At 40.5% G+C, this 16,008-nt stretch overlaps 1 protein-coding gene across 2 annotated transcripts in view; it reads right to left on the bottom strand.

The window, feature by feature from the left end:
• Positions 1–1,251: 1,251 nt before the first annotated feature.
• Positions 1,252–16,008, bottom strand: part of CIBAR1 (CBY1 interacting BAR domain containing 1) — a 35,593-nt gene continuing 20,836 nt past the window's right edge. For both annotated transcript variants that reach the window (XM_040354648.1, XM_040354649.1), the window contains exons 4-9: positions 14,573–14,674; positions 14,455–14,460; positions 9,031–9,135; positions 5,534–5,647; positions 5,301–5,405; positions 1,252–1,927 (exon numbers count right to left, since the gene is read on the bottom strand). In XM_040354648.1, the coding sequence (XP_040210582.1) occupies positions 1,844–1,927; positions 5,301–5,405; positions 5,534–5,647; positions 9,031–9,135; positions 14,455–14,460; positions 14,573–14,674 (516 nt within the window). In that variant the 3' untranslated portion in view covers positions 1,252–1,843. The remainder of the gene's footprint in view (positions 1,928–5,300; positions 5,406–5,533; positions 5,648–9,030; positions 9,136–14,454; positions 14,461–14,572; positions 14,675–16,008) is intronic.

Here is a 16,008-nt window from a genome sequence, read left to right as displayed (position 1 = left end):
TTGTTTGTCTTGTGTTTTTTTTTTACTGATCCGAAAATGATCCGATCCGTGACTCCTGATCCAAGGATCGATCCGATCCGTGAGTTTTTTGATCCGTTGCACGCCTATTCTGGGCGGATCGGATGAGATCTGATTAACAGACATGCTGTCTGTTTTTTGATCCGATCTTTTCATAGGAATCGGCGGCGCTCTGACAGGTCCCTCCCGGGCAGTTAACAGAGACGGATCCGCCGGCTCAGCGGAGATCAACAGAGCGATCTCCAGCTGAGCTAGAGGACTCCGCTAAAACGGATCCACCTCGTGTGAAAGAGGCCTAACTCTTGTTTTAAATCAAACTACACATCTCAAATGTAGACTAGAGGCTCCAAGCATTTGAGCTTGAGTTCACACTTGTGCGATGCGGGACACCATATGTAATTTGTTCAGGAATCGCACCATTGCCATGCAAATAACGATGTCTGTGCAGTGCGATTTAAGACATTCATTTTGTACGGCTCAAATTGCACCGCATCAAAATGGTGCAGGACCCTTTCCTTCCTTCACCTGAATCAGATCGCATGGGTGTTGACAGCCATGCGATCTGAATCTAGCAAAAGCACTGTGTTTTGTGAGCTGTTTTGGGGTGTCAATTTAACTTTAGCACCCACAGCAGATCACATGAACAAAGTGCAATTTTAATGAGGTGCGGGATACGCACAGGATTCACAGCATTTCCCGCATGGCACCAGTGTGAATCTAGGCTCAATCTTGCAGCACCCTGTTCTCAGCAGATGTGCACAAGTTAGACCTGAGCATGGAGAATAATGATCAGCCTGTAAAAACTCGAGCACACCTATTTTTCTATCTGCCCAGGCCTGGTGCATATGCACTGGCTGGAGTACAACCTGCAGGAGAACTTGCATCAAGTATTTGAAAGATTCTAAAATTTGAGATAAGCAATTTCCTTTACCGTTTCTATAAGATAAGTGGTATGGGGGGGGGGGGGGGGTTTTGTTTTAGGCCCCTTTCACACGGTCGAACTGTTCAGGTCCGCCTGTCAGTTTTTTCGGCGGACCTGAACACCGCTCCATGCTTCTCTATGGAGCGTCGGATGTCAGCGGTCACATGTCCGTTGCCATCCAATCAAATCAGATAGATGGCGATACGTCGCCATTCGTCCATGGCAGATCGGATCGGGTGAGATCTGATGAAAACAGACATACTGTCCGTTTTCGTCCGATCTCTCCATAGGAGACAGCGGCGCTCGACAAGCCCCTCCCTGCTCAGTGAGCAGAGGGGGACCCGTCATCCTCCAGCTCAGCGGAGATCAACAGAGATCTCCCAATGAGCTGGCGGACTGCTGCAAGCACGTGAAAGGGGGCCTTACAGTTTATTTTCCTTTTAAGGCTAGAGAATAAAAAAATTAACCCAAAGTCTGCACACACATAGTGATAGGATTTCTCCCTCATTCTTAAAAAAAATAAAAAATCATAAAAACAAAAACAAACAAAAAAACAGCACAACAGGACAAACACCATACTTAAAGTAGAACAGAATGTCTTGTCAGAAAGTCCAAGAGCTTAGCGATTGAAAGAAATTAGAAGAGTAACCAACTTTTTTACACTTCAGATATCACATATCTGTGATGTCCTTAAACCATTACATGGGTAGAACTTGATTTCATGCTGACCCAGAAGTTACTTCATCTGTAGTGTAGCTGAAGATATGATCTCAGATCATCTGTATTGTAGATGAAGATTTCAGATTCTGACGTTTTATAATTTTCTTATATAAAACAAGCCAGTTGTCTCATCCCCCCACCCTCTAAAAAAGAGAAAGACAAAAAAACATGGGATTTGGAATGTCAGTTTTCCTCTTCAGTTGACCCATCATCATCTTCATCTAGGTCGTCATCCTCTTCTTTTTTGCGTCGACTCACTGAAGATTGCTGTAATCCAATGCAAAAATATTCGAAAACTTTAGGCAGGAAAACTGGAACTTTTGTTCTGGTGTATACAGGCAAATACTCAATGTCCATGATTTGACCACATGATAAAAGTTAGGATTGTACTGTGTGGAGCTCTCGTATCTATAAAGAACCCAGCACACTCATGGGGTATATGCCCTGCCTGTAAGTAGAACTCTAAAATGCTGCTCCTCTCCTTATTGGCTATACCCCCTGGTCGATGCAGGTTCCCTTCAGCCTTTGCTTTAATGACTTTAGGATATAGATGCTATAAGACCTTCCAGGTCTAATGCCGCGTACACACCATCACTTTCTGTGAAGTAAAAAATGACGTTTTTGAAACTTCAATTTTCAAAGACGAAGTTGCCTACACACCATCGTTTTTCTCACAATGATCTTGCAAAGTGAGGTTACGTTCCACCACGTTTTACCATTGAAGCTCGCTTCATAAGTAGCTTCTGGGCATGCGTGGATGAAAAAACGTCTTAGAAAACAACGTTTTTTGCTACACACGGTCAATTTCTGTGAAGTAAAAAGTGCACTTTTGAAAAACGACACATAAAATTGAAGCATGCTTCAATTTTTTTTGGTCGTTTTTTACAAGACATAAAACGACGTTTTCCCCCACACACAGTCAATTAAAGTGACGTTTTTAAAAACGTCATTTTTTTTCATCACATAAAGTGATGGTGTGTACGCGGCATTAGTCCTCGCCGGTGAAAAGAACATATGTCGTTAGATTTTTTATGATGAGATGGATCCAGTTATGACTTCTACCATAACAACTGTACAGTATTACTGCCAACTTCCTAAAAGATCACAAGCCCAGTAAACCAATGCTCACCTCAAACAGGCAATCAAGTTAATCAGAAGGGTTTATGCAGTTTTTAATTTGTTAATAATACTGCTTGAATTTAAGACCATTTCATGTCTGGGGCAATTTTGTAATTTTTCACACACATTTCAAATCTGCATTTTTTGTTAGACAATTACTTAAATCCCCCCTCAAAAGTATATATTTTCTGAATGCAGAGCCCTGTTAATTAAAATATTTGTATTTGGAATTTTTTCCTTGCATTTTTTTTCGATGTTGCACAATATCCACGCAACTGTTTATCACATACTGTATTTTCAGTAAAACAATACACTAACATTTTAATGCACATTATAATATACATTTTACAAAAAATTGGGTATGTGGGAAAAACTTCTATGCTGCAAGTAAGGGCTGCGCTAGCCTGATGCAGATATCTGCATAAACCTCAAAACCAATACATACGTGCAATCACTTATAATCATGAACATATACCAATTATTTGGTATACGTTCATGATAAGTGATTGCACATATTTATTATTGGTTCTGAGACACATATCTGCGTCAGGCTAGTATAGCTCGCTCACACACAAATTATATATATATATATATATATATATATATATATATATATATATATATATATATATATATATATATATATATATATATATATATATTTATATATTTTTTTTTTATGTATGAGAAAACTCGTATATAATGTATTTCACTATTTTAAAGTGCTTAAAAGGGGGGCACACATTGAGAGCAGCAGTTAGGAATATTAGAGTTCATAGGACATATTATTATGCTTTGAGTAAATAGAGACCAAAACATGTCAAGCCTTAAAAATTGTCCCTTCCAAGTTATTTAGTGGCAGAGGAGATTGGGGCACAGCATCCTGACCTAGTTTACAGTGGTCCAGCCCCCCAGAAGAACAGGAGAGATTAGAAACCACAGAGGGCAGCACTTTTAACTGCAGTAAAAGTGATCTGGCAATCCCAAAGCTGCCCATATCGCGACTAAAAAAAATACAGTTGCCAGCTGAAAAAATATATATAAATAATACAAAAAAAAAAAAAAAAAAGGATCCCAAGCTTACGATTGAAGCTACAGCTGTGAGCTTGCTTTACTACTTGACGCCCAGGCCATTTATAAAATAGGTTATGCATGACAAGTGGTTAAAATGTAAATTTTTTTTTTTTTTTTTAAAGAGTAGGGAAGAATTAACAGGTTTTCTAACACTATACCAGTTCTGGGTCAGGTACTTGCAAAGTAATAAAATAAAGTGAAGAGTGACAGCCCAGATTTTACCTTCCAAAACAAGTCAATGATGGCAGCTCCTATAGTTCCATCCCGAAAAGGCTGCTTTTACATCTTTTTTATTAAAACTGTCAGATATTTGACTTACTATAGCCAACAGAGGAACACAGTTAGCAAATATTTTTGACAAATTTCAAATAGTGTGATTTACAGCTCCTTATGCAGCCATTTCCATCACGGGTGTAACATACAGTATTCTAGGAACACACAAAGAATGTTTTATCATAATAGATGAATGGGTAAAAAAAAAAAAAAAAAAAAAAAAAAGGGGGAGGGGGGAAAATTTGCGCTAGGTGCAAAATGTAAGTGAATAAAAAATGAATAAAAAATATCCTTAACGGATGTCCTGCTGCTAAACACCACAACCCTGATATAAGGTACAACAAAAAATATATACATACAAAAAGTGTAGCGCTGGAAAAAGAATAATAAGCAGCCATATAGTCCAATATATAAAGAACAGTGAAAAAAGTATGAAAAAAACTACAAAAATCAATGATCAAAAGTCAATCAATAATGATAAATAAAGTCCATGAGTGAATATTAGTTAGTCACTAACCCCATACCACCGGATGTTTATACACCTCTCCCTGGAAGTGTTCTGTGGATTACATCCTGACTCAGCTTGGGAATCGTTGATTTGTACCCCTCGATTGACACGGGTGGGAGGATTCCACAACATCCCTGTGAGGACCATCAATCTATTAAGCCTGTTTGACCCCCCTGTGAAGGGCGGTCACTGGCTAGTCTGTAAGCCTTGAATCTGTTTCTTGGTGGCGGGTTGATTCCACACATTTTCTTCTCATCACTGGATGTTTATTTGAACTAAGTGAAGTTCTCCTCCTTGGGAATATTCACTCATGGACTTTATTTATCATTATTGAATGATTTTTGTTCTGTTTTTTCACTGTTCTTTATATATTGGATTATATGGCTGCATATCATTCTTTTTCCAGGGCTACACTTTTTGTATATATGTTTTATCATACCACATGCAAGAGTGATAGCAGCCTCAATTACTGTGGTTGAGTTTCTTTTTTGTAGAACGACGTACCCATGCCCATGTTTAATGTATATTTTCAATAAAAACAAGATTTAAAAAAAAAAAAAAAAAAAAAAAAAAAAAAGGCAATAGCAGACTCATCCTTTAGACATATCAGAACAAATCACTACATTACATTTTACTCCGGCTTATTAAAACACCTCAAAATCTCACCGAGAAGGAGGAGGACGTCTGTTTCATGGATCCTGTTTTTGAATTGGCACGTACAATGTCAAGTCGAGACTGAAAATCTGGTGGGTGCAGAGAACTTCTGAAAACCTAAAAAGATAAAAAAAACTATTAATTAAAAAAAAAGCCCAATAAAAAGAAAGAACGGTTCTAAATATCAATAACTCTGCCAGAAGACTGCAACATCATTATATAACAAATATAAGAGATTTTGATACCTCTAAATCCTCCTCCTCATCAATATCTTCAATATGATGAAAGGCGGCAGTCAGTACCTCCAAAGCCTTCGCATGGAACACCATTTCGACGGTGACAAATTCTCCAAATATTTTCTATATAGGGGGTATAAAGACAACACTATAACAAGGAGATTATATATATATATATATATATATATATATATATATATATATATATATATATATATATATATATATATATATATATATATATATATATATATATATATATATATATAAAAAAAAAATATGAAACTGTGTACTTCAGTATTGTTGGAGGGCAACAGGTTTTTTTTTTTCCTAGCTTGGATACTGTTGGGGGTAGCCTGGGATGTCAGTACAGCAGGTTTATCCAGCAGTGCTATGTAACTGAAGAATGCATATCAGAACCTTCATCTAGAAGAAAGGAGTCACGCATACCCCACTGGCAGTGGAGTATGGGATAGGAGACCTTTGCTTTAAATCACCTGGTGTAATAAAGGGTAAGGGCTCTTTCACACATGCGGACCGTATGTCCGTTTTTCATCCATTCGTTTTCGGATGAAAAACGGACATACATGTATGGGATTGCGGATGTCAGCAGGTGAACATCTGCTGACATCCGATCTCATTGGTCTCCACTATGCTCCGTTTCTGCAGACGGAGGAAAATCCTATTTTTCCATCTGTCCATGGATCGGATAAACACGGACAGACGGTCCGTGTTCATCCGATCCCCCCATAGAGGAGAATGGCGATCTGACAGCCGCCCTTTCATCTGACGGCTCAGGAGCGATCCACGCTGAGAAAGTGGGTGTTAAAGGAACGGATCCTCATGGGATTTATACGTGTGAACGGGCCCTTAAGTGCCCGATTACTACGACTACTAATGAAACTTCAAAGATCAGTTGCTGTTGGAATGTTGACCTGCATCAAAGCAGTGGTTCATAGAATAATGTTGCCCCTAGTGGAGACTACAGCATGCTTCCTGGAAGATGGGAAGGAGAAGAATATACTTCCTGGTGATTAGGAAGGACGGACTCGTATGGATTTTTTCATTGGACAAAGGACTAGACAGGCGGGCAGAGGGTGTTTGTATGGGTGGTGTCTGAGTAAGCTTTAAAAGTAATGATCAGCTAGAGTTCATCCTCTTTTTGTCCTGGAGCCAAGCCAGCATACAGAACCTAAAAGTAAGTACTTACTGTACTCACCCCTGCTCTTTTGTTTTTTATGCTCTGTATTATTCTTTTAGTGTTTGTTATCATTTCTTCTTTGTAAGTAAATTAAATTATTGCTTATTTAAAGCAGTGTGCTTATTTCTATAGCCACCATTGTTATTATATCATCATTAACCTCATCAGAGCTTTGATAGAGTAGCCAACAATAGGAATAGACAAAATAATAAATATTTATAACGAATAAGGGAGACTCACGTTTAAAAGATATTACAATAAAAATGAAGTCATGGAATTGGCATACCCTGTGCAACAAACATTGGTACCATTTAATAGAAGATAATGTGCTTCGCATAGCCTGGCCTGTGCAGGGCATGTATAGTGTATACATTTTAAAGCCCTACATATGCAGGGTTGCAGCATACTCAAAGATAACAATGGGGGAAATGGCCTTGGTTTAAGACAGGCATGTCAATATATATATATATATATATATATATATATATATATATATATATATATATCTCTTTTGTGGCCCCCCAGGGCCACAAAAGTGAGTGCCGTCAAATTACATACAGGAGAATCTCCTGTGTACTCAGCGGCATCTGTAATAGGAAGTCCCGTCTCCTGGGCTGCCATTGGACGACTCCTCTGTCTATCATATGAGGAGGGACATTGTATTAAAGAGGCTGCTTGTGTAAACAGGAGATTCTCCTGTATGGATTTCTGTTGGCGCTCGTCCCGCCATCCCTGTCCCCCCCCCCTCCTCCGAGGCTGCAGAAGGGCCTCAATCAGGCTGCATTCATGGCAATGGGGAGGCTGCATTCATGGCAATGATGAGGCTGCAGATGGGCACTGACCCTTATTTTGCTTCACAGTTCTTTATTTAAATTTTTGTTTCCCCCCTGAAACTTCCCTCCTAAAGTGAAGGTGCACATAAATACGGTATATCCAAATAACACGCCCAAGCTCATCCTTCGTTGGGGCCACAAAAGAGATTATATATATATATATATATATATATATAATCTCCAAATAACACGCCTGACCTCATCTCTTCACCACACACAGCCACAGAGGCAAGAAAATTCTTGTTGGGCAGCGTAGTAGTGCTCAGACGAACACACCTAGACCGACTTTTAATTGTTCAAAGAATGTCAGGCAAAATAGTTGGCCCTCACGCATTTTCACTTCATCAGATCTGGCCCTCTTTAAAGACACCCCTGGTTTAAGACAAACCTGATGCAGACTAGACACTCTCCCCCCAATCTTCAACTACATGACCAGTCTTACCAATGGCATACTCCTCACCAGAAGATGTAAAGGCTGCCCTATACATTGATTTTCAGTAAAATGGAACACAACTTTTCCTTAATGCAGAGCTGCAGTTTTGCTGGGGAGTTCATTATCCTTTAAGCACCTTTAGACCTATGTGACTCAATGCTGTTGGGTATGCTACAATGGGAGGCTAGGTTATGAAAAATTAGATGGGACATATGTTATTGCCGAAGCTGGAGAGATGAAGTCAAATCTTAGAACTCAGGTTTAGCCCTAGTTCATTCCTCTAAATTTCCTCTCGGTAGCTGGTGCTTCCCCCCCCCCCCCCCTTCCTCGGTGCTTCAGAACTCTAATGCATCCTTCCCATTAAATACAATTATAAGCAACAAGGTTGAAAGGACCATTGGGACCCTTCCAACTTCTGTGGATTATTATGAATCTGTAGCTTTATATGAGAAAAGTTTCAGCTCCTAACTGGGTCATTATTTCTGCCTGTAAATCTAGGGGTGGAAGTGTCCCTCTCCACTGGCTATATCATTATAGCTAGGGCTCTGCCGCTTGCTGAAATTCCTGCTTCTCTCTGGAGGCGATTCTCCATGCACTACTCTGGCTAAACCACTAAGGGGTAAGAGACACCATCATGTCATGCCACGAACATTCTAAAGCACAGGTGTCAAACAAGGCCCCCCAGGCTACTGCAACCATGAGCTTGCGCTTAACTCTCCACTCTCTGGACGTGCTATGTACCTCCAAAGAGATTAAGTGGTTAAACAGCTTCTCCAGTTTAAAGCTAAAGAAAATTTTTAGCTTAGTCTTTTACAAGTATGTATACATAATATGTAGATTACGGAAAATCTTCAACAATTCCATTATTCAGACATCACCATCTTTATAAATTCCTGCCTCAACACACCATTGGCGCATAGACTTTTTTTTTGTGATGAAACAAATATGAAAACAGATTTTCCCAATTCTGGCATTCCCTGCACAGCTACTGGATAAAGCTCAATAAAAAAGGAAATAAAAATAAAAATTATTTACTTGCCTTTAGGTCTTTAATTTTCTGCTTTTCAAAATTATCAATTGTTTCCTCAAGTTGGCGGCTTATTCGTGCAGCATCCATCGTGGCTCTTTGTAGCTCTGTTTCAGCCTTAAATTTAGAAAAAAAATATTTATTTAAAAAAAAAAAAAAAATAATATAGGGCAGCAAGCACATATTATTCCCCCGATTTAAGAGATCAAGTCCGGTTGATGAGGGCACAAAATAAACTTTTTTTTTTTTTACAGGTTTTTCGGACAACATTGTAGGGACCTGGAGTTTAATCAGGAGGGGAAAATAAATTATAATATATATCATATGTGATGCAGGCGCAATTTTGAAGCGTGACATGTTGGGTATGAATTTACTCGGCGTAACATAAAAAATAAATAAAAAATTTAGCTAACTTTACAGTTGTCTTATTTTTTTATTTAAAAAAAGTGTATTTTTTTTTTTAAATAGTGCGCTTGCAAGACCGCTGCGCAAATACAGTGTGACAGAAAGTATTGCAACAACCGCCATTTTATTCTCTAGGGCAGTGGTTCTCAACCTGGGGGGTCGGGACCCCCTCGGGGGTCAAATGACGATTTGCCAGGGGTCACCAAATCGTGGGCTGTTCTTGAAGCCCGCACTGCTCTCCCAGCCTTTTCGTGGCTGTCCAGCTGGGGCTGTTCCTGGAGCCCATGGCTGCCCACACAGATTCTTCACAGCTGCCCATTCAGTTCACAGAATGGCTAGGGGGCAGAGACTAGAGGTCAGCTGACTGATGAGTAATGTAAAGTGGGAGGGGCAGAAGGAGACCCTATCTCCTGATTTCGGCATAGTTGTCACTGCTGTGAGACACCAAAGTTGGAGACACCGTGAAGCTTGAGACACAGTGAGTAACATTACCTGTAATTATAGTTGTAATTATAGTTGCCATTAAAAGTCCCTACTACAGTTCTCAGATCACTAGATGACCTTGATCAAGAGCACCTAAGTGCTGACCAGAACTCCCCCGATCACTGTCACAGATCCCACTCCACACCAGCACTACCACTCATCCCATACATGTAAGGGAGAGGAAAAAATGGGGAGGAATAAAGAAAAAGGGGGAGAATGAATAAGGCCCCGTACACATGTCCGAGGAGCTTGACGTGCCAAACACATAGAGTTCCTCGTCGAGTTCAGTGTTGAAGCCGCCGAGGATCTCGGCGGGCCGACTTTCCTCATTGAACAACGAGGAAATAGAGAACGTGTTCTCTATTCGGCCCGACGAGTTCCTCGTCGGCTTCCTCGCTGAAAAGTGTACACACGACAGAGTTTCTCGGCAGAATCCAGCTCCGATCGAGTTTCTGGCTGAATTCTGCCGAGAAACTCGGTCGTGTGTACGGGGCCTTAGAGGAAGAACAGGAAAGTCGGCTAGAGAGAGGGACGGGGAATTTTTTTTTTTACCTTAAGGGGTTTTAATACTGTACGAGTGTAAGGGACTCAGGGAGCACTAAATGTCCGTAGGTTAGGGGCGCAAATTACTTGTCTTGCCTTGGGTGCCGACAACCCACCCTACGAAAATTATTTTAATGTTAGGGGTCCCCACAACTTGGGAAATGTTAAGGGGTCACGGCACTAGAAGGTTGAGAACCACTGCTCTAGGGTGTTAGAAAGAAAAATAGAAAAGTTTGGGGGTTCAAAGTAATTTTCTAACCCCAAAAAATATGTATATTTTAACTTGTAAACAACACATGTCAAAAAGAGGCTCGGGCCAAAGTGGCTAATGTTTAAACTGTTGGCAACAAAAGTGAATACACCCATAAGTGAAAATGTCCAGATTAGGCCCAAAGTGTCAATATTTTGTGTGGTCCCCATTATTTTCCAGCACTGCCTTAACCCTTTTGGGTATGGAGTTCACCAGAGCTTCACAGATTGCCACTGGAGTCCTCTTCCACTCCTCTGATGACATCACAGAGCTGGTGGATGTTAGAGACCTTGCGCTCCTCCACCCTCTATTTGAGGATGCCCCACAGATGCTTTAATAGGGTTAAGGTCTGGAGACATGCTTGGCCAGTCCATCACCTTTACCCTCAGCTTCTTTAGCAAGGCAGTGGTCATCTTGGAGGTGCGTTTGTGGTCTTTATCATGTTAGAATACTGCCCTGTGCCCCAGTCTCAGAAGGGAGGGGATCATGCTCTGCTTCAGTATGTAACAGTACATGTTGGCATTCATGTTTCCCTCAATGAACTGTAGCTCCCCAGTGCTGGCAGCACTCATGCAGCCCCAGACCATCACACTCCCATCAGCATACTTGACTGTAGGCAAGACACACTTGTCTTTGTACTCCTCACCTGGTTGCCGCCACACAGGCTTGACACCATCTGAACCAAATAAGTTCATCTTGGTCTCATCTGACCACAGGACATGGTTCCAGTAATCGATGTCCTTAGTCTGCTTGTCTTCAGCAAACTGTTTGCGGGCTTTCTTGTGCATCATCTTTAGAAGAGGCTTCCTTCTGGGACAACAGCCATGCAGACCAATTTGATGCAGTGTGTGGTTTATGGTCTGAGCACTGACCGGCTCCCCCCTCCAACCTCTGCAGCAAAGCTGGCAGCACTCATACTTCTATTTCCCAAAGACAAACTCTGAATAGGAATGTGCACTCAACTTCTTTGGTCGACTATGACGAGGCCCGTTCTGAGTGGAACCTGTCCTGTTAAACCGCTGTATAGTCTTGGCCATCTTCTTATAGCCTAGACCATCTTTATGTAGAGCAACAATTCTTTTTTTCATATCCTAAGAGAGTTCTTTGACATGAGGTGCCATGTTAAACTTCCAGTGACCAGTATAAGAGAGAGAGAGAGAGAGAGAGAGAGAGAGAGAGAGAGAGAGAGAGAGAGACACATTTATCACACCTGCTCCCCATTTACACCTGAGACCTTGTAACACTAAAGAGTCACATGACACCAGGGAGGGAAAATGGCTAATTGGGCCCAATTTGGACATTTTCACTTAGGGGTGTACCCACTTTTGATGCCAGCGGTTTAGACATTAACGGCTGTGTTGAGTTATTTTGAGGGGACAGCAAATTTACACTGTTATACAAGCTGTACACATTACTTTACATTGTAGCAAAGTGTAATTTCTTCAGTGCCGTCACATGAAAAGGTATAATAAAATAATTACAAAAACGTGAGGGGTGTACTCACTTTTGTGAGATACTATGTATGTATGCATGTATGTATGTATGTATGTATGTATGTATGTATGTATGTATGTATGTATGTATGTATGTATGTATGTATGTATGCATGCATGCATATACACATACACATTTTATTTGAACTTGTACAATATTTTTCATTATAGATCAATAGAGGAGTGATCTTATGCTGCAGAGAACACTGGATAAAGCCAAGACAAATCTGTCTAAGAAGATTGGAATCCCAGGAGCCAATTCTTTCAGCTACTGGGCTTTTGTGCTGGGTCCTGACTGTCACAGTCGCTGGGACCCGCAGGAACCACCAAGACCAGTTGCCATCTTAAAACAGTGTTGGGGGACTCAAGTGTTAAAAGCACATTTTAGAACTGCATTGAGTATTTTGTACCACTTTAATGGTCTGTTTTTAATCCAGTGCATTATCCCATAATTCTGCTAGCTGAACATTTGGTATGACTTTCAGCAACTGCACTTACTACTGGGAAGAATGGCAGTGCATACGAAACACAATAGATGCATTTACGCACAATACACCCCATTTTACAGATAGGGGAAAAATGTCCCACGGTGCACAAAAAAAAAAGCTTAAAAATGTTAAACTGCCAAGCTGTGACTGGGCCCCGACATTTATTGCCTTTCATTAGCTTGCCTACTTTTAGGCTATGTTCACACAGGCACCTAGAGGGTGCAATCAGTAGCCAATATGAAGTCTGACTTGAGACAAAAGGGTATATACTGAGCTTAAAATATAACTAAAGGAAAACATTTTTTTATTTTATTTTGGAGAGTGTAGAGGGATTCGAACACTTTTCAACTTTCATGGCTGTCTGTGCCCCTCTCTGACCCCCCTTCTCTATTTGTCCATTATCATAGAAAGTGAAAGTAAGTTTAAAATTAAGATTTTTGGGGTCACCAGAAAAGTAAGAGGGGAAAATCTTCCAATGGGGACACTATTTCGTATGACCTCAGGATCCCCAAGGAATTCCTTTAAATTTGCAGGGGTTTCCTCTCACTTCATGTTTTGGCTATTGGACAGGAAGTGAAGAGAAATCCCTGCAATGGGACACAGATAGCGGGGAAAAATAAATAAAAATCTGACAGGGTTTATAACCCTATAGTTCTACGTTAGCTGCTCAGAACAAGAGTTGCTCAGAAAGAGCTGACTCTGTACTAAACTGATTTGAAAAGGAGCCTCTGAGGTTAAAAATCAGTAAACAACTTAAAAATGTACCATCATCCTAAATTTCGATATAGAGGGATTGGTTCTGAGGTCCCCAAACCAGGCAATGTCATTTTATTCTTCACTCCTTGCCGTGTTTTACTGATGTTGTATTAAATAAAAATGTTTTCTATATAATTGTATACCTGTGTTTGTACACTTTATATCTATATTACTAGTACCGCAATAGTCCAACAATGGCCCCACCCCCCTTTTGGCTCTCTGGTTTGGGGACCTCAGAACCAATCCCTCTATATCTGTACTAAACTACATTATTCTCTTTTATCAGATGAGAAGTTTGCTTTAACTCTGCCATTCCAGACCTGCATGCTTGTTTCAGGTCAATCTCAGGCAAGTAGAGACAGCTAAGAAACCAGTATACTCAGATTTTCAATGGCAGCCCTGATATTTCTCTCAATGCAAACTCCATTAGAGACCAATAATCATCTGAAAATGAATGTACTATAGTAACTGTACACAGTAGATTTGTAATTATAGTATGCAGTATATGAACTAAATTGATTTTATACTTTCCATGCAGACCAAGCTGACCAACAAAAGTGACAATTTCAGGGGTTGGAACAAACCAAACACTGCTAGAGGTGCTTATAACTGTCAGCTTTTACCCCTACCTCACCAAATAAATTTTCTGCAACTGAATACAAAGTGGTAGCGGGAGTTGGGGTTTAAAATTAAACTTAAAGTCTGACTTGTACACAAGGTGACAACACTGCCCTGATTTCAGGAAGCATTGTGTTGTCACCGTGCTGAAGAAAGCTGGAAATCAACAAAACCACTGGTAGGATCAAAACTAATAAACCTATGGTACGGGGGACTCAAACAATAAATATGGTTTTATTACCATTGACACTGAATCATTTGTCAATTTTTCATTTAACAATAGTTGTACATTATACCTTAACAGATCAGCTCTATAATTGCGTTACAGCACAAACTGTATAATAGAATAATGTTACCAATCTACCCGCTCCTGAGAGTTCATTTTAATTGAGGTTTATACCTGTGACTTTTGATTGGTTAAGGAAAATAAATATATATAGTATTTGCAAACTGGTCACACACACACACACACACAAATGTATTACTGCCAAAGGCCATTGGTCCTTTTTAAAGGATACAATGATTTGCCGATCTGATGGGTTTCTCTGGCGAGTTTTCTCCAGCTGAGACATTTGCTTTGCTTCTCGATTCCGAGCAGTTAACGTCACTTTAAGGTCCTCCTATAAAACAAAGTTTGTAAAGAAGTTAAATTTCTCTGCTGTCTTGCTAAAACTTACTGCAGATAAAGGTGGGGGGGAATGGGCTTGACATGACAAGCAACTTTAAAGAGGACCAGTCACATATTTAATGTTTTTTTTTAGCATAAATAAAAAATTATTGTTTCAAACACATTTCTCACACCTTGCTGAGAAAAGCATCCCTGTAAAAGAATAAAGAAAAATCTCACTTCTTCTGCTGCACCACTAAATACTGCTTCATTTTAGAATCCTTTGAAATTATGAGGATCTGCTGCACCACCCAATGGCCCGGATTCACATACATTGGCGCATATTTATGCCGGCGTAGCGTATTGAATATACGATACGCCAACGCAGCGCACGGATGCAAGCACAGTATTCAGGAAGCCAGTGCTCCCACTCGCTCTCAAATCTACGCTGGGTTTCCTCGGCGTAAGTGGAAGTGGGCGTAAGCCATGCTAATGAGGCGTGACCCCATGCAAATGATGGGCCAAGCGCCATAGAAGTACTTAAAATGAACGGCGCATGCGTATCCCAGTACGCCTAGCCATATTCACGTACTACGTAAACGACGTAAAATATGACGGCTCTGTTCCCTGGTCCATACCTTTGCATGAGTTGTGCCTCCTATATGGGGAATAACTTTACGCCGGACGTACGACTTACGCAAACGGCGTATATATTATGCACCGGGTGCAACTACGTTCGTGAATCGGCGTATCTCCCTCATTTGCATAGAAAATCAATGGGAGCGGAAAATGCGCCCACGATACGACGGCGTAGGCAGCCTATTTTTAGGCGTATCTCAGATTGTGGGCACGGCTTACAGATACGACGGCGCATAGTTACATTTACGCAGTGTATCTCGAGATACGTTGCGTAAGTGCTTTGTGAATCCGTGTCAATGTGTTCAGGGGAGATTACCCAACATCCAGAAATAACAGAATTTTACCTTTTTATTATTTCAGGGACCGGAGTACTGGAGGGTACCGATCTCAGAGAGCACAGCAAGTTTGGATTTTATTTTCGGGTGGTGGGGCTGAACTGGTAAAGTGAACTATTTTCTGTGCTCAACCTCCTCCACCTAATTAGCATAAGACAGAAGACCACAGCTAGGGTTCTTGCAAGCCAACTTAAATTTAGAAACTATAGGCTGATCCTTGAATGTAGTCTATTGTCAAAAGGCTAAAATCCAGTCATGACATGGACGCTAACATGTTTTGGCCAATGAGGCCTTAATCATAGCCATCTGTCAGACCCTGTTATATCATGAATAAATAACATCAGCTCCCTGTTGCAACAGTGGGGGGTTACAA

The sequence above is a fragment of the Rana temporaria genome, chromosome 5, assembly GCF_905171775.1.
Source record: "Rana temporaria chromosome 5, aRanTem1.1, whole genome shotgun sequence".
Taxonomy (NCBI): Eukaryota; Metazoa; Chordata; class Amphibia; order Anura; family Ranidae; genus Rana; species Rana temporaria.
Note: the sequence above shows the minus strand (reverse complement) of the source record. Positions and strands in the feature narration are given on the sequence as shown.